The sequence below is a fragment of the Mustela erminea genome, chromosome 13 (assembly GCF_009829155.1).
Source record: "Mustela erminea isolate mMusErm1 chromosome 13, mMusErm1.Pri, whole genome shotgun sequence".
NCBI lineage: Eukaryota > Metazoa > Chordata > Mammalia > Carnivora > Mustelidae > Mustela > Mustela erminea.
In genome coordinates, this window is record NC_045626.1 from 16,409,634 (window position 1) to 16,427,221 (window position 17,588).

Consider the following 17,588-nt stretch of genomic DNA (forward strand, 5'->3'; position numbering starts at 1 on the left):
ACTAAGTGCTTTCAGTGATTTCAGAACCAGACATTGGGGATTCAGAGGTAAGTAAGACATGGTCTACCCTCAAGGTCTTGTGGGTCAATGAAAAGCCATATGAAGAGCTTTTGCACCATTCAAGGGCAACACCAAGGTAGTGTTTTAAATAGATTGCCCCAAGGGTGGATTTGAGATGGGCAAGACAAGAAGTCCAGGCAAGAGATGGAAGAGCTTCAGCGAGGTTAGCTGGACAGGAGAAACAATAGGGGGCTTGGTGGAGGACTGCCTGGGAGGAGGGTTCAATGAGGAGGACACATCGAAGATGAGCACAGGCTTCTGGCTTGAGTAATGAGGTTGGACAGCGAGCCAGAACAATTAACCACAAAGGAGCCAGGGAAGCAATTTTACCTGGAAGACAAAGTGACGGCTTCATTCCCCTTAGATACCTTGTGTCCCGATGCCCAGATGGAGCCATTGAACTTGACCAAGAATCCTGTCTATAGAAACCAAGGAGCTTGTGCTATTAAATGTAACCATGCCCTTCCAGAAGAGGACCTTGCCCGTGCAAACTCAATGGGTGGGTTTTTCCAATATCGGTGAGTTCTCTGGGTCTATACCAAGCCTCCAACAGGTAGAACACCACCTCAGTGAGGAAAGTAGAGACTCAGGCTCCGGCAAAAACATAAGGTCACTCTTATTCTCCGGCACCAGGAAACACTGCTAACACACCACAGCCCGATAAAGTACTGAGAAGTCTGACTCCTGGCTGTGGCTTTTGATGAGCCTGGCCAAATGGGCCACTCCAGTCCCAAGAAGACCCAGCCCTTACAGTGAGGTATGGGGCAAGCTTACCTTGGTTTTAAGAATGTTTGCCTGATGGTTTTGATGCATGAAAATGCTCAGAAAGAGGCCCACGAGGAACGGCCCATATCTGCAGTAGGGCTTAGTGTAATATTCGGAGAAATATAACACAGTCACATTTTCACTGAAAAACACAAGAATGGAAGGCAAAAGGGTCTCTTTAATCTGGAGCTGAAAAAAAAGAATCTCTCAGATGTCCACTGGTGCAACTGGCAAATCCAATGGAAAATGTGGGGAACATTTGTTCGTTTTCTCAGTAACGGTCCCCAAACAGTAACCTTGTCTTAGATCACAGCTGTCTTGCTAAATTTCCAAATTCCCTTCAGCAACCCCACCCCCCGTCGGATCCCAAAGAACTATGATGACCGTGTTCCTTTTAAGAAGTTGTTTCTGGTAGCTGGGTACATCAGGACAGCTCTAAAAATCTGGTTCTCAGGAGTCAACCTCTTCGTGGAAGCTCTTACAGAATTTGATTGCTTGGGCCACATCCCTGGAGACTGGGATTCAGGTGGTCTCAGATGGTGGTTTCTGGAAGCATTGGTGGATTTAAAAGCTCCCCAGGTGAGTCTCACATGCTTCCAGAATTGAGAACCCCTGGGCTAGACAGGAATGAGCCTCTTCCTCCGTCATCTGGCATTGCCCACAGAAGACATGACATGACCTGGGAGTCTCGATTCATTCATTCATTCATTCATTCATTCATTCATTCATTCCCCTAAGAAATACATAACGAGCCCTGTGCCCAGACGTGGCTCGGGGCTATTTTACATTGAGAAATGACGTTTGCACTGATGCCTGTAGGAAAACCCTGCCAAGACCTGGATTCTAAAGGAAAAGCGTTCTACTGGGAGAGAACCGAAAGTGCAAAGGCCTGAAGAGGGAGCAGGCTGGGTGTGCAGATGTAGGAAGACCAGTGTGACTGGTCCAGAGTCCACACTCGATCTGGGGAGTGATAGAGGAGGTCAAACAAGGATTTTACTTCAAGAGCACTGGGCAGCCATTGGAGGAATTTAAGCAGATGACTGACAGGATCTGATTTCCATCTGTATCACTCCACCTGCTGCACTGAGAAGAGATGAGTGGGAAATCAGGACCCCCCCCCCCCCATTTAATACACAGGGTGGCTATAAGGAAGAATGTTATATATTCCTCACTGGGGAGGCAAAATAGCATCGTGGGTAAGATCCTAGGTTCCACTCACACCTGTAAGTATGCCACTTACAGGCGGTGTGACTTTCGAGGGATAAACCCAACTTCCTTACATTTCAGTCTCTCCCGAGGATCGCAAGAACTTCCAAGCTCAAGTTCGCCACCGAAGGGGACACCTAATACGGCCACGTGGGGGCGCTCCTTTCCTCCGAGAAGCATTTCAATGGGCAGCAGTGTGTTTCCGGCGCTTTCAGAGCAGACGCCCCCACCCAGCGCCAGTTGAAAGGTTCGGAAGTTTGGAAACAAAAACGCCATCAGCTTTCCCATCCAGGCTGAACGTTCCCCACCCAGTTTTTCCGCAAGCCAATGCACACAGCCCAGGCTGCCTGGCACTGGCTGAACAGCCCTTCCTGGGAGGTCCTGGCCCTTCGGAGGGCAGGCTCGTGAGAGCTGCAGGCTGGAAACTGGGGGTTACCTTGCTTCTGACGGAGCCGCGACCGGAAGGGCATAAGCCAGTGTGAGCAGAGCTGTGGCAGTGAAAGATGCCAAGAACAGCATGGCCCCGAGGAGGACAAGGACATGTTTACTTCTGCAAAGAGAGGACATGGACAGAGGCTCCCTTCAGTTTCCATCACTGCAAAGTCTGTGGCTAGGAAAGATTTGAAAGCTTGGCAATCAGAGGCACTTCCTGCGGGGGCTGCCTTTGAGGGAGGCTGATGTGGGGGCAGCCCTGGCAGAGTGGGCTGAAGTTAGACAACTGGGTTAGCCTTTAAACTTGACCATTTACTGGCTCGGACCTAGAACTTGAATTTCCCCCATCTTCACCCTGAAATTTATAATGCAGCTCAACATGCCACCGTGCCTGGGAATGTCCCTCGCCACCCACGAGGCACTCTATGGACCTAAGAGGTGGTTGATTTAGGAGAGAAATGACAGTCAGGCACAGGGGGACATGAGGAAGGGAACAGCAGAATAGGGGAATCCAGGGGTTCTTCTCCCTCCCAGATGCAATCTGAGATGAATATCTGGGTGTTGGTCTTTGATATGGGGTTAGGAATGAGGGATGGGGTGTGAAACAGGGAAGCAGGGAAAGCTAATACAAGGATGTGCTATCAAGGTGGCTAATACTCCATTCTTCCAGAATGTGCTACGGAGCCTTCCGAAATGCACCTGAAAACTGTCTTGGGAGGTGAAAGAAAGAAGCCTTTTCTAGTGTCTTCTATCCCCCATGGGTCAAATGTCAAAGCAGCCACACTTTGGGACCATGCATGTTTAAGGCCAAGAGGAGTCCTGAAGGAGTCCCAGCTGTAGTATATGGGAGGTTCTGGGGCAGGAAATGAGATTTAGGGACACCGGCTCAGAGCAAGGCAAGGCTGGGTCCAAGACAATCTGCAGAGGTACAAAAAAAATGTCAAACACAGGTGCAAGACAGTCTAGGCACAACCCTGCCGGGATGATGCCTCTGACAAGCCCATTCCGCTGCTTGAAGTTGCCATGGTCCTTCATGCAGAAGGGATAAGGTGCCATTCCTATATCATGAGTGAGGCAGGGAGCAAATGATTTTCATCCAGGGTGCCAATTCTAGTTTAGTGTTAATGTTTGCAGTGGAGGAGTGTTCGCTCAGTGGTGCTGTGATTGATTAGTAATGTCTGCTGTGAGCACCGATTGGGAAGTTATGACAACAATGATGTCTATTTACAATGCCTTTTGCTGGACCATCTAGTTCTACCCTCCCTGAATTACTGGCATTATAGATGAGTGTGTTCTCTAAAAAAAAGAGCCCTACCTTTTACACCTCCCACCATTTAGAAGCGAAATGTAGTTGCATGGCCACATGCTTGGATAGGGTTGGTTTCTAGCTTGAGGATTGAAATCTGCCTTCCAGGACAGCCTCTAGGAAAGATGCTGACATTGGAGCTGGGGGTCCTAAGTCACAGGGACACTCAAGCAGGACCCCAGTAGGTCTGGAGTTGGGAGGTAGTAAGAATTCATTGTCTTAGGTGGGTAGTAGGCCATCCAATAAAAACCCACATCCACCCAAGTCAGTATTTGTTTAACTCCCTAGGGGACTTGAGCCCAATCTGTGGCATCCCCTCTCAGGAGTCAGAGAGTCTCCCCCGGCTAGCCATCCATATAAGTAAAACTAATAATGCCTCCTGACATAGACTATTATGGGCTGGGTTGTGTCCCCCCCCAAAAACCAACTTCCAGCGCCTCGGAATGTGGCTCTATTTGGAGACAGGGTCTCCAAATTACTTAACTGTCTTTAAATTGACAGTTAAGGTAAAATGAGGTCATTGGAATGGGCCTTCATTCAATCTGACCGGTGACTTTCTAGACCATGTGAAGACACAGGGAGAGGCCTCAGAAGAAACTGGCCCTGCTGACAGCTTGATCTTTGATTTCTAATTTCCAGAACCATGAGGAAATAAATTTCTGTTGTTCAAGCCACTTACATGGTACTTTGTCACAGCAGCCCAAGCAAGCGAATATACATAGGGACCCAAACGGACAGGGAGATAGTGACCCATGTCCCGCCTTACCTCCTGTTCGTCCTTTGTCCTCCGGAGATCTGAGCCACTAATTGGGGCCTTTGACCACGGCACAAATGGCCCAATGCCAAAGGCTTCCCTCTGCCAACTCAGGTTAGTGGTTATATTTTCTGGCTTTCTGAGGGGACAACTCCTCAGACAACGGGATTGAGAAAGTCCCAGAACTTCAAGCACCGACCACCATCCCCATTCCCCCAAGAGGGATGGTCCCTCAAAAAGGTCCAATCAGGCACCAGAGCCCAAGAGGAGGAAGGACTCACAGAATGTCCTCCTTGTAAGCCTGTCAGCCCCCAGCATCCTGGCCAGGATTCCCTACAGCATTTCTCTTGCCTTTTCCTCACTAAACACCTAGACCAGCAATCAGCACATGGTGCTACAAAGGCCGCCTCTGAGGAAGACTGAGGAGGCTTGCCCTTCCCCCTCTGCCAGGGCTGCTGGGCCTGCTGAGGCCTCACACCCGACCCACCTGTTCCCACAGGCACTTGCCAAGTTCTCCAGAGCCCTTCAGGGAGCCACAGTCCAGCACAGAGCTGAGCTCTGGGACGATGCCAAAGAATGGGTCGGCCCAGCTGTGCCCCCTCTCCCCTGAGGGAGCTCTCAGGGTTTAACTGCCTTGTGAATGGGAAAGTCCACCCCAGCGGAGGCCCTGTGCGCCTGAGCAGGTCTCAGCAATTGCTCAGGGAGCCCCTGAGCAGCAGGGGAGATCAGTGACCCCGGAGTGTTTGGGGATTCAGCCCCCCCTTCCTAAGGGGCCAGGGGTGGGGGTGGGAAGCTTGGTCAGGAGCCCAAAGCCACCGTTACCTCCTCTCTACTTTCCTTGCCTGATCCGTGGTTAGGGTGAAGGTAGGAGAGCTTATTTTTTTAAATCTCCATTGTCAAAATACATAGCAATATGATTATTAGATCTCATTTCTATCTTATTACCTGATTTTATTTCAATCGCATAGGCTTTTATCAATTCTGTTATGATATCAAAAATTGTACTCCCCAGCCCTCAACACCCATCTGAGAAAATAAGCCATTCGATTCAGATGCTTTTGTTTTGGGAGAGTGGGTGGGGGCGGACACTTGGACCTCTCGGCTCTCCCCACAGCGATCATACAGGGAGAGACACACACAACCACCACCACCACCACCCCCCGGCGTCAGGCGTTTGCTTCTGTCTGCACACCCCCTCACCCACCTCGGAGGAGCGGAACTAGGAAGGGGTGAAGCAGGAAGTGTGTGGGAAGGGGTGAGGCTGAGCAACAGGAACGCGGGCCCTTCCATCTGGGAAGCCTTTGTTAACATCTCCTCCACACCAGGACCTTCTGGAAAGGGTGTTTAGAGAGGAAGCCAAGAAAGAAGACTCATGGCCCAGATAAGGAGACCCTCTGTGGAACAGGGGCGGCGCAGAGATGAGGGAGATGGCCCCCCTGAATGGGTTTAGGGGACGAGCAGACGCTCACAGTGTCTCATCCAGCCACCCCCCCCAGTCCCTGCGAGACTGGAGGGGACCACTTGGTGACAGCCACTGGAGACAATGGCGATGACATGGCGTCTCAAATAACAGGTAGCTGAATGACACGGGGTCACACGTTACTCACAGGCAGGCCCTGGGCTCGTTCCCATGTGTCTGATCTTCCTCTGTCCTCCCACCCTGATGTGAAGCACTACCGTCTCCATTTTATAGAGATGAAGATTGAAGGTGAGAGCCTCGCAACGTACCCTAGGTCCCCTAGCTAGTGACTTACCAGTCAGGATTTGAATCCATGTCTTCTAACTCCAACTCACTATCCCAGCAAACTGCCTTTGTGCTTAGTGGAAGCCATGCAACATTTTTTTAATGGTTAGTAAACAAACAAACAAACAAAACCCCTCTTTACATTTAAAGTTAGAAAGCAGTGTGTATTTAAGATGTATGAAAAAGCAGATTTTCCTTTTTTTTTTTCTTTAAGGTGCTTCCTTCTTAGATTAAATTAAAATGAGATGTGCTCTCTCTCTCTCTCTCCCTCTCACTCTAAAATGAATAAGTAAATCTTTTTAAAAAATGAGGATGCATTTCCCTTACTCAGGAGGCTGGAATGTTTGCCTGTGGCCAGAATGGGCAACACCCTGGGCCAGCCTGTGATTTAAAGGTCTGTCCTGCATAGAGTGTTAACAGGTAACCATGACGCAGGGCTGGTCAACACTTACTTGGAACTCAGGGGCACCGCTCGTATTTGAAGGCTTGCAAGTCAGATGTGAAAAATGAATGTTCTCTTACATTCCAAAATAACAAAGTTTGTATTTTGTTTTGTATTATTATTAATGTTCCATATTGGCAACAGTGTAATCAGACGGCCAGCAGACTAAATATTGATAGACCTTTAAGGAAAGCAATTTGTCATTATGCTTTAAGAGCCTAGATGACATTCATGCCCTTTGACCCAGTAATTCCCCTTAAAGATATGCATTCTAAAGAAATATCAGAGTTGGAGACAAATAATTATCATGAAAGTATCTATCAGACTGTTATTTATAAAAGCATGAAATCAGAAATAATCCAAGTATTGAACAATAGTTGAAGGTATGAGTAAACTAGAGTTCATTCATGGAATGCAATGTTATGCACACATTAAAATTATGTTTACTTGGAAGTAAAATAATATAGGAAATTGGTTATGCCCTAAAACTACTAAAAGAAAGATACTAACGTGTAGATAGAGAATCCTTTCATGTATAAAAAGCTATGCAGAAAAAAGATCATAAAAATGAACGTGATATTGACAGGGAATTCCCTTCTCCTTGAGCGAGGGATGGGTCAAGGGTGATGGCTTTCCCCTCTTCATCCTATTATCTTGCAATGTTTCTTGAAAATGTATTTTTTATAAAAGATTTTATTTATTTATTTGACAGACAGAGATCACAAGTAGGCGGAGGGGGGTGAAGCAGGCTCCCTGCTGAGCAGAGAGCCCCATGCGGGACTCGATCCCAGGACCCTGAGATAATGACCTGAGCCAAAGGCAGCGGCTTAACCCACCGACCCACCCAGGTGGCTCACCCAGGTGTATTTAAAAACAACAAAAAAAGAAATATCTCTTAAAATATGGTATGGAGGGGTGCCTGGGGGGCTCAGTCAGTTAAGCATCTGCCTTTGGCTCAGGACACAATCCCAGGGTCCTGGGATCGAGCCCCACATTGGGCTCCCTGCTCAGCGAGAACCTGCTTCTCCCTCTCCCTCGGCCTGTGGCTTGTGCTATTTCTCTCTCACTCTCTCTTTCTGAAATAAACAAATAAAATCCTTTAAAAATATTATAAAAATTTATTTTTTATGGCAAAAAGTGTTTTTTGTGTGCGTGTCATGGATAATCCACAAGCTCTAAGTCTCGTTGTGAATTATTAAGACCTTAAGCTTTTCTACAACTAACAAAAATTAAGGTAATAAATATCCGAAGTAGGGAACAGGTACACTGATGCCTTGCTTGGGGCACTGTAAATTACCTCACGCTTTCCGAAGAAGAATCACACAATATGTAACAAGCACCTACCCCTTGACCTAGTAATTCCACCTCAAAATAGGGCCCCAAGGAAATGAAGGGGGGGAAAGCGGTATGTTCAAAGACTGTCCTGGACGTATCATTTGGAGTCGGGACAGGAACTAACCTGGATGGCCAACCACAAAACTGGTGCAGAACTTCGAAAACAGACGAGTATGCGGATCATGTCCCGACGTGGAAGTGTTACAAAAAGCATGAGTGGAAAGGGCTGAGACTGGATATTAACACACCCGGATCACAACTCTGCAAAAGCACCGAGGGACGCGGGCAGGACAGAGATTGGGGGATGCAGAGCAAGGCCAACAGGGCGGGAGGACTCGGTGTCCGCATGCTTCTGAGAAGCTCATTTCCTAACTTGTGAAGGCCGCTCTGCCCAGAACAGCAGCGCTCGCTGAGAGTTCCGCGGGACACGGCCCACAGGGCGACACACCTGTCCTGGGGAAACTCACCTTCCGTGGATGAGAACGATCGCCGGTGTGGTGAGATGAAACTGAAAGTCGCTGGCGAGGTACCACGTCCAGCCATTACACTGAAACCAGAGGAAGCAGAGGCGGCTCCTTTCCCTGGCTCCCCGGGCACCCCCGAGGGTCTCAGCTTCCCAGAGCTGGGGAGAGACTTCCCTGGGCCGGGCAGGGGGCGGGGACTTCCACGGGAAGAGAAAGGAATTCCGAGTTGCAGGTGTTTCAAGGACGGCATCTTGTTTGATCCGGTAACAAGCCCGGGCAGGGGGGATGATGATGTCAGCTCACAAAACGGAAACGCAGACAAGCGTTCTCGCTTGTTGACAAAAGCAATCATAGAACCCCTGTGGCAGTTCAGTTCCATCCCACGACCCAGTGTAAGGAACACTCTGACCTCCCACCTTGGGCTCTCTTCCCTGCCTCCGGGGGCGGAGTGTGCTCCCTTAGAATGGAGGCCTGGCCCCAGACCAGCTTTTGTGGGAAGCCCCAGAGTTCCCACGTGTGACTGGCAGGCCATCGTCCGGCCAACGGGGCAGGATGGCATGGGCTGCCCACGTTTGTGCAAAGTGAGCCGGTCACCTGCGTTTCTTCTTCAATGTGAGGAAATGCCTGGGCGTCAGAGATAAAGGGCTTCTCCTTGTTCCCTCCAGCCCCCCACAGTCCAAGGGACACCGGATTTATCCAGGGGAAATGACAGCTTTCCTCGCCCCCGTTAGAAAGAATTTCCCGTCATGGGGAAATCTTCGAGGACCCGAGGCTGCCCAGCCCTCACACTTGTGCTTCCGAGGACCTAAGGTGGGCTTTGGCTCAAAGAGGCGGCTGGCTCGTGTCCTTGCCCCTGAAGCCCGCATAGGGCCCAAGGCCGTCTGCATGGGGCCAACAGCCCCGCCTGTCCTCCACGGGCCCTGGCCCCGCCTGAGCCCATCTGAAGGCAGTTGGGTGGCCATGAAGGCCCCGTCCGAGCCGCCGGCACTGGCTGGTGGAAGGCAGCCGTCTAGCTGGTAAGCAGTTCTGTGCAGTGAGTGGCCACGCGCTGGCCATTCTCTTTCCAGCCTTGCTTCCAAGGCTGTCCGTGTCCTGTGCAAACATCAGCGACATGATGTCCTTACAGCGATTTCCCTTTCGTTTACTCCAAGGTCATTACGAGGCTGTGAGGGCTTTGAGGAAGCCCCCAGCCATATATACAGGTGCTGCGACTGTCAGATCCAGCTTCAAGTGGAAAAGAACTCATGAGGGCCAAGAGGCAGTGCAGCATTCCATCCCAGTCACAGGCTGTCTGTGGGGAGGTGAAGAAACTGCCCTTTCTCCACGGGGGTGACACGGACTGGAACAGGAACCCTGACAGGGCAAGGCCGGCTGCATCCGGGCACCCAGATGGCTGGTGGGCGATGCCCACTCCCCTGCTCCCTCCCTTTGCTGCTCCCAGCAGCTCCCCCTGCCAGGACTGGTGTGGTTATGCTCACCCATCCTTAGGGGCTAGCCTCCCTGTCCGCAGCCCACCTTACTAGGGCCTCACTGTTACTCCAGAGAATATGCCAGAACATGAAGTGAGACCCGGGGTTGGCTCACACACCCCCCTGCCTGATGACTCACCGCATTTGGGACCGCCAGGAAATCATTGAGCAGCAGCACATTCGCCCACCACGCCTGCCGGCAGTTATCCAGGTGGAACTTGGGCAGGTCCCAGACGGGTCCCCAAGGAACAAGGGAGAACAATCCAACCAGCAAGCACACCGAGTACAGGTGAAGAGGCTGCAACCTGGCGGTGGGGGGGGCGGGGGGTGTTGGGGGCAGGAAAGAGAAAATGTGACTCTGCAATGGCTCCATGCGGTCCACTGGGTGGGCCAGAGAGATGCTCCAAAGCGGGTTGTCTGGGTGGACAACCAGCTCCCCGGCAACACCTCAAACACTCCGACATTCCCTGGTAAAAAATCGTGAGCGCCCACCATGAGCTGGTTCCCGTGTTGTGGACGCAAAAAGTCAGGGAGCAAGGGGTGCGCTAGGAGCTTCTCAGATACTTCCAAACCTCAGAACTCTCCTTTGGGGAAACACCAGCTCTATTTTACTGACGGGGAAATTGCAGCTCTGAGATGTGGGCGACTTGTCCAAGGTGGCCCAGCCTCGCGGGAGTGCTGAGATCACACACCTGGTCCTGTTCTTCCCTCCCCAACACACCCCCTCCCCCGCCCCCTTGGAGGACGAGAACTTTCCTCCCTCCCTCTTTCCCTTCCTCCCTTCCTAGGGTTATTTCTCCCTCCCTTCCAGCCTACCCTAGCTCCTCCCGAGCAGGACTGCAAGCAGGTACAAAGATGATGGGGAAGAAGGCACAGGTGTCCTCTGGAAACAGAATTCGAGCCGCATCTACCACTAGGGTTTACGTTCTAGAAGCCACACTTGTCAGTCAAAAGAAACAGCTACTATGGGCGCCTGGGGGACTCAGTCAATTGACCGCTTGGGTCAGGATCCCATGGTTCTGCTCAGCAGGGAGCCTGCTTCTTCCTCTGCCTGCTGCCCCCTCTGCTTGTGCACGCTCTCTCTCTCTCTCTCTCTCTCTGTGTCAAATAAATAAATAAAATCTTTTAAGAAGGAAAGAAAGAGCTACAGTGACTTTTAATACCATACATTAGAGAGCCCAGTGTATTCAAAATATCATTTCAATAGGTAATCAATCTAAAAAATTAGTGAGCTAATTTACATCCTTTCTTCTTTGACAACTTTTTTTTCAGGTTTACTTATGAATTCTTTTTTTTTTTTTTTTAAGATTTTTTGTTCATTTATTTATTTAACAGAGAGAGAGAGAGAGACAGTGAGAGCAGGAACACAAGCAGGGGGAGTGGGAGAGGAAGGAGGCTTCCTGCCAAGCAAGGAGCCTGATGTGGGGCTCGATCCCAGGACCCTGGGATCATGACCTGAGCTGAAGGCAGACGCTTAAGGACTGAGCCACTCAGGCGCCCTGACTACCTCTTTCAAAACCAGGGTGTACATTTAATGCTCACCCACACGTCTGTGGGCCACCTGTCTGGTGTTACTTATCGGACTCCCCGGCCTCGAGTTTAGAGGTGAGGTTGTAGCTGGGAGAGGGACGCAATCGTGGCATATATTCTGGGTGAGCTATGGTTCCAGCCGTCTTTTAGAAGAACAGATTGAGAGCAGGGCACATGGCCCAACGGCGTCTCCGAACATCTCAGTGGGGGCGCCGGGGCCCGGGGTGGGCTGTGACAGATGGGAAGGGCAGGGCTGCTGGGGGGTGGGCAGCACCCAGCCTAGTCAGCACCGGTCCCCAGACCTGTTGGCCTCCTGTCCTCCCCACGATGATAGTGTCTTTCCTGGCATGTGTCTGGTAGGCTGGAGGGCCATGGGCACGAAGGGAGCAGGCAGGATTTGCAGATCACAGTCAGTCAGAAAGGGCCACCAACGGTGCCAAGACGTGTTTCCCCAGATCAGCTCAGACAACAGCCACGGAGCCTTCCCCAGGCTGGGCCTCATCACATCAGCCATATGACAAGGCTGCCCTGCAGCTGCTCCCACAGGCCTCCCAAGCCCCTCTTCCCACCATCTGTCACCTCCCTGGGGAGAGTAAGTCAACCCCCTGCTCCCCTCAGAACCAGAGTTCAGGTCAGATGCCCTCGGGAGGGAGCAAGGTCCAGGCACTGCCTCCCGAGCATGGCCTCTGAGTTGGGGCACATGGGGGCAGAGGCTACGGGGGGGGGGTCTCACCTTGAAGAGCAAAATTACAGAAATGGGTGTTCCAGTTTTATCTAAATTTTCATACTGAGATCATCATAGATCTTCTCTCCTCCCTCTTCTATGGAAGGGAGAGTGATAATTCCTTTTTCCAAGCAGAGTCATGATTCCTGCCTCCCGAGATCTTTTGAGACTCAAATGAGATCAATAAGAAAACAGTGGGAAACACTGAAAGCATCAGATAAATGTAAATGCTCTCCCTTTTTGTCCAAGGTTCTGGAAGACATAAAGTCAAGGTTTTTGAAAATTAGAAAGTGCTACTTCGGCTGTTATAAGAAAGGTGAGAAGCAGTCATTCTCATACGTGGGGAGGCAGGAAGGTAAATTGGAAAATGTCCATCAAAATGTTAGATGCACCGAACTACCAATTCTCCTGGTAGGAATTTACCCACAAACATGTTCACAAGAGTGCACAAAAATATATAGACGTTGTACGATCATCTAAGATAGCAAAAACTTAGAATTACCACCATGCCCATTAATGGTGGTATCCATCAGGTTAAACTCCTGATACTCTATGAACACATCACCGTCCAGGCACCGTTTGAAGTCAGTGAGGTAGGTCCTTTCACGCAGAGAGACATGACATGTCAACATTAATCATTAAGTGCAAAAGAGCTGCGTGCAAAATAGTGCAGCATATAATATAATCCTACTCATGAGGGAAAAAAAACCACCCAATGCCTGTAAATACATGGAAAGTACTTGCAAGAATTCACAAGAAACTCTTAACAAAGGTGTCCTGCAGGGAGTGAGGCTGGGATGGGTTCCCCTACTTTCAGTGTATAACCTTCTGTTCCAGTTAGACGTTTTTATCCGTAATTTTTTTTTACACATTATCTATAAAAACCCCTGATTTTTAAAATGTGGCTCCTGGTTGGAAGCGTCACACCGTTTTAAGGGTTTGGAACTTCTACTCTCCTTGTTTCCTATTATGTAGTCTTTGTTCTGACTGACCCTGGGAAGCTGAGTTTTCGCATTTTCTTAAAGACAGGGTAGCTCCCAGCTGTCGCCCAGTGCCTGCCCTGTCCTCTTACTGTCTAGTCTCAGAATGATTCTTGGAAAGGTTAAATCTGACCCTACCACTTCCCTCCGGGAGCCCCCCAGAGGCTTCTTGTCTCCGAATAGCCAGCTAAAAGCTCCTGTAAGCCCGGGCCATGGAGCTCCCGCCCCATCTCCCGGAACCCACTCCCTTCTGTTCTCCAAGTCTCCAGCTCCCCCCACGGCTGCGGGCTCTCTATGGTTTTCGAAACACACCAACCGTGTTCCCTTCTCTGCACCCACTCCCACATGGGCCCTTCTTCCCTCACAGCATTCTCTCTGCTTAGAAACTTCTTTTGCTTCCTTTGACAAATGTCGTCGCCCCTGACTACGCTTCCAGAGGAATCATCTAGCACTTTCTGACACTTACCATCCTGACCTGTTAGAAATGTATCTGCATGTTGCAACTTAATGTTACATATTTATTTGTTGATTGCCTATCTCTGTTCACTAGAACATAACCCCCAGGCCAGAAGACACCTGCCTGGCTATGGAGTACTGAGTCCCCAGAGCTTACAGCAGTGCCTGGCACACAGAGGGCCCTCAACGAAGACAGAAAGAGTGAGTGAACAAATGATCTTACTTCCAGTGCTCTTGGCGCCAAGCCGACAAGCAATCAATCATAATTGTGTAATAACAGCGGGTTTTGCCCACAAGAATGAGAACAGCAAAGTGGCTAGGAACGTGGCTGCTTTCTCACTGGGTTTACCTTAGAGAGTGAGTTCAAACTCGCTTGGTGATGCTTTCTCTGATTTTTCGACAAGGTTTTGTCCCACTTTGGACTCTCTCTTCCTGGCTCTGATCTGCCTCTTTCCCAGAGCTCCCTACCTCAAGAACATCACCACCATCCTGCTATGTCATTCAGGCTGAAGATTTGAGTGTCCTTGATTTTGCCCTCTCTCCATCCCAATGCCAATCACCAGTCCAGACCTGCTGTCCTGACCAGATATTGTAATAATTTATTCATCGGATCCTCGCCGCCACTTGCCCCAGAAGACCTCACCCCCCCACACACACACACAGACTCTTCCTGCCCCCACTACTGCTTTATCTGCCTGCCAAAACATGTCCCGCTCCTCAACCCCCAGCTCTAGGACTTTTCTTCTGAAGCAGGTTTCCCAGGCAGAACCCACCATGCCATTGGATCCCACACCCACCCCCTAACAACCCATCAGGATCTCTCACTAAGAAACCCTAGTCTGAGTGCCAGTCCCGCTCCAGAAGACCACAAGGTAGAATTAGGTCAAAACTGGTGCCAAGTACCCAGAAGATATTGACAGAATAAGCAATCTGTCCAGCATGGCGGACAAGAGCTAGATTTAACAGCTCTTGGAAGAAACTACAAAGATCACAGTGAAAAGAAATCAACAGAGGTCTATTCCCTGGCTCAGACTCATTGTTAACCTATTTACTGGTAAGTTACAAGGTATAAGAGGCAACAACAGGAATAATGGCAGCCTGTACTTACGGAAGGCTGACTAGGCGTCACACGTGTTTCTAGGTTCTTAGCACCCATCCTCTCGTTCATCTGCACAAGAGTCCAGTGACTATCACTATGCTTCCCCTTTTTGAGATGAGAAAACTCAAGCACAGAAAGGTTGAAACAACGTCTTGAGGTCACACAGCTGGCAGAAGCGTGAGCCAGAACGCAAGCCCAGGCAGACCCACTCCAGGCAGATCTCGCCCAGTCCATTTTTACCAGCCCAGAAGACTGTTTCAAGACCCTCCTTCCTGCTCCATGACAGTGAAGTGTAACACGGGGACCCTAAGCAAAGAGAGCAGCTCCAGCCCAGCCAGCAGCAAACCATGATTTAGAGAAGGTACAAAAGGAGTGTGGGGTGACGTGAGTGGAAGTTTCCTCTTCTCCCCATGCAATGTGTCCCATGGCATCACAGCCTGTCTCCTGTCCCACAGATTCCATACTCCGTCCCAATACCGTGTCCCCTTCTGCCCCAACCATCCACACATTTGTAAAGAGGACCACAGCCTCCCAGCCTCCCCATGAGCAGAAGCAACATCATCTCAAGCATCACCAGCCCCTCTCCTTGTTGGATCTTATTTTATTTTTATCATTACCCTTAGTACTCTGAGTTACAGCAGCCAATTCCTACCAACTTATAAGAGCCACGCACATTCTCCCATTGGGTACACATTCCAGGGAAAGTTGACCGTATGTTTATTGAAATCTGATGCCCATGAGCTGAAGAATAAGGATGTTTTTGCTGGTTTAATATAGTTCAGTTTCTATTTGGACGAACGCCATGAAAATTGGTATCTTCCACTGCCAACAGCCATTAAGCCAGCAAAAATCAACTTTATGAAGAAAACCATGTCTCTTGGTTTATTTTTCTTTGAAAATTATTTCAAAAGAGGGCTAAAGACTCAAAAGTAATGAATGATTATGTAGCAATAATGCATTAAGGGATGAGACAAATAGACCTACCTCAAAAGGCGGCTGAGGACGAATCTGAGTATGACACTGAGGGTCGTTCCTTTGTCTGAATTCTCACGTAGCTTTAAAAACGACCTTGCACTTAACCAGCCACTGAGAGAGAGAGAAGACTAGTCATGGGAATTGTTTACCAGCGATACAGTGCATCTGATGATTAGCTTGGTTGTCTGTATCGGGGTCTAAGAAGTGATGCTGTAGTGACAGGATTATTTCCAACGCTAAAACAGTAACGGTTTCTTTCCTCGCCATCGAGGAAATGCCATGGCCATCGCCTGGAGCTCAGCATCTTCCCCAACCAGGAGACCCAGGCTGAGGTTGCGGCCACTCTCTGAAAGGTCACCAGGGACCAGGGCAAAGAACAAAGCATGCTGGAGGGCTTCAAACCAGCAATTAAATGCTCAAGCCCAGAAGGGACCTGTTTAAAGTTCTTAGCACACTGGCAACACTAGGTGCCCCTCACTGGCAGACCTAGTTCCCACCCAATCGCCACGTGGCCAGGAAGCAGACCAAGGGCCTGGAGGAGAGAATCAGAGGTATTTGAACAGCTCTACCATAGGACATTAGCCTTTAGAAATGATAACATCCAAAGCCACATTGCTTTCAAAGTACCTTTGCTAATGGGGTTGTTTTGGCTTCAAGAGCAATACCAAAGTCCTTTGCCATAAGTGTTTATGGAGTGAGTGATTGGTAAAAGAGAAGTTATTACCATCCCTGCTTTCCTAATAGGGAAACTGAAGCTCCAAGACTCAGTGGGTTGCCCAAGATTCTCCACCAACACATCCTGATGCCAGATTTGTTACCCGAAACGCTCAGCTAAAGAAACAGGCGACATCTCTGAGCTCTAGCTTGACGATAAGCAAGGTTGGGAGGGAGTTTCCTGACCTTTTGACATGGATGCCAATGTTGTGGGTGTCTCCCTAAGGAACAAATGCATTTTCTATTGCAAAAGAGGGCTGTGTGTGTGTTAGAAGGGCTCAGGGAGGGTTAGAGAACGTCTTTGTTCTCTGCCAGCATGACTTTCCCTTGAAACGCAGCAAGTCGGAGTCACTAGAATAGGAACACAGTGGAGAGAGACGTGTGGAAAGGAGCGCTGAGTTGTGGAAGTGGTACAGCCAATTCCAATGCCGGCCTCCTCTCCATGTCAGGAAAGAATGAATCGGGGTCTGTCTCTGTGTGCGGGCAAGCACCATCCTGCCGTTCCCTTCCTCCGGGGGCCAAAGAGAAAGGCTGGCGGGGAAAACGGGCTGTGAGCAGGAGACGTCTCTATGGGGTCCTGGGAAGACCCAGAGACCTGACCCCAGCGGAGAAGAGGACAGTCGTGCGGTAGAGACGCGCAGAGGTTCTGGAGCGGTAGAAAGGGACCCCGACCATGCCCGGCGATAGGAGCCTTTAGTTTTACCACGTAAACAAACATATGACTGACATGGTGGGTAAGCCGCGCTTTGGGCCCGAAACAAACACTATGTTTCAGTTCTAATTCTAACTTTCCTGGCCGGGGGGGGACCGGGACAAGTAATTCCGTCTCTGCACATCAACTTTCCCAGCTGTAAAAATGGGCGTGACATGGGTTCCGACTGCCTGGGTTCACTGTGTATGGAATAAAAGACTATAGGCTCTTAGCATGATGGCAATACTAGGACTCACTTAGGAATAGTCCCATTGTCCAAATGAAAATTTTATTTAAGGGAACTTGTACATTTTCTTTTTTCTTCTTTTTTTTTAAGTTTATTTAAGTCCTCTCTACCCCCCATGTGGGACTCGAACCTATGACCCCCGAGATCTAGAGTTGACTGCTCTTCCAACCGAGCCACGCTGGCCTCCCAAGGTGC

General features: G+C 49.8%; 1 protein-coding gene across 2 annotated transcripts in view; it reads right to left on the reverse strand.

Moving 5' to 3' along the window:
• LOC116572108 (O-acyltransferase like protein) overlaps nt 1-17,588 on the reverse strand; it is a 71,740-nt gene that overhangs the window by 17,658 nt on the left and 36,494 nt on the right. For both annotated transcript variants that reach the window (XM_032310846.1, XM_032310845.1), the window contains exons 8-12: nt 15,751-15,852; nt 10,117-10,282; nt 8,512-8,591; nt 2,468-2,581; nt 835-967 (exon numbers count right to left, since the gene is read on the reverse strand). In XM_032310846.1, coding sequence (XP_032166737.1) covers nt 835-967; nt 2,468-2,581; nt 8,512-8,591; nt 10,117-10,282; nt 15,751-15,852 — 595 coding nt within the window. The remainder of the gene's footprint in view (nt 1-834; nt 968-2,467; nt 2,582-8,511; nt 8,592-10,116; nt 10,283-15,750; nt 15,853-17,588) is intronic.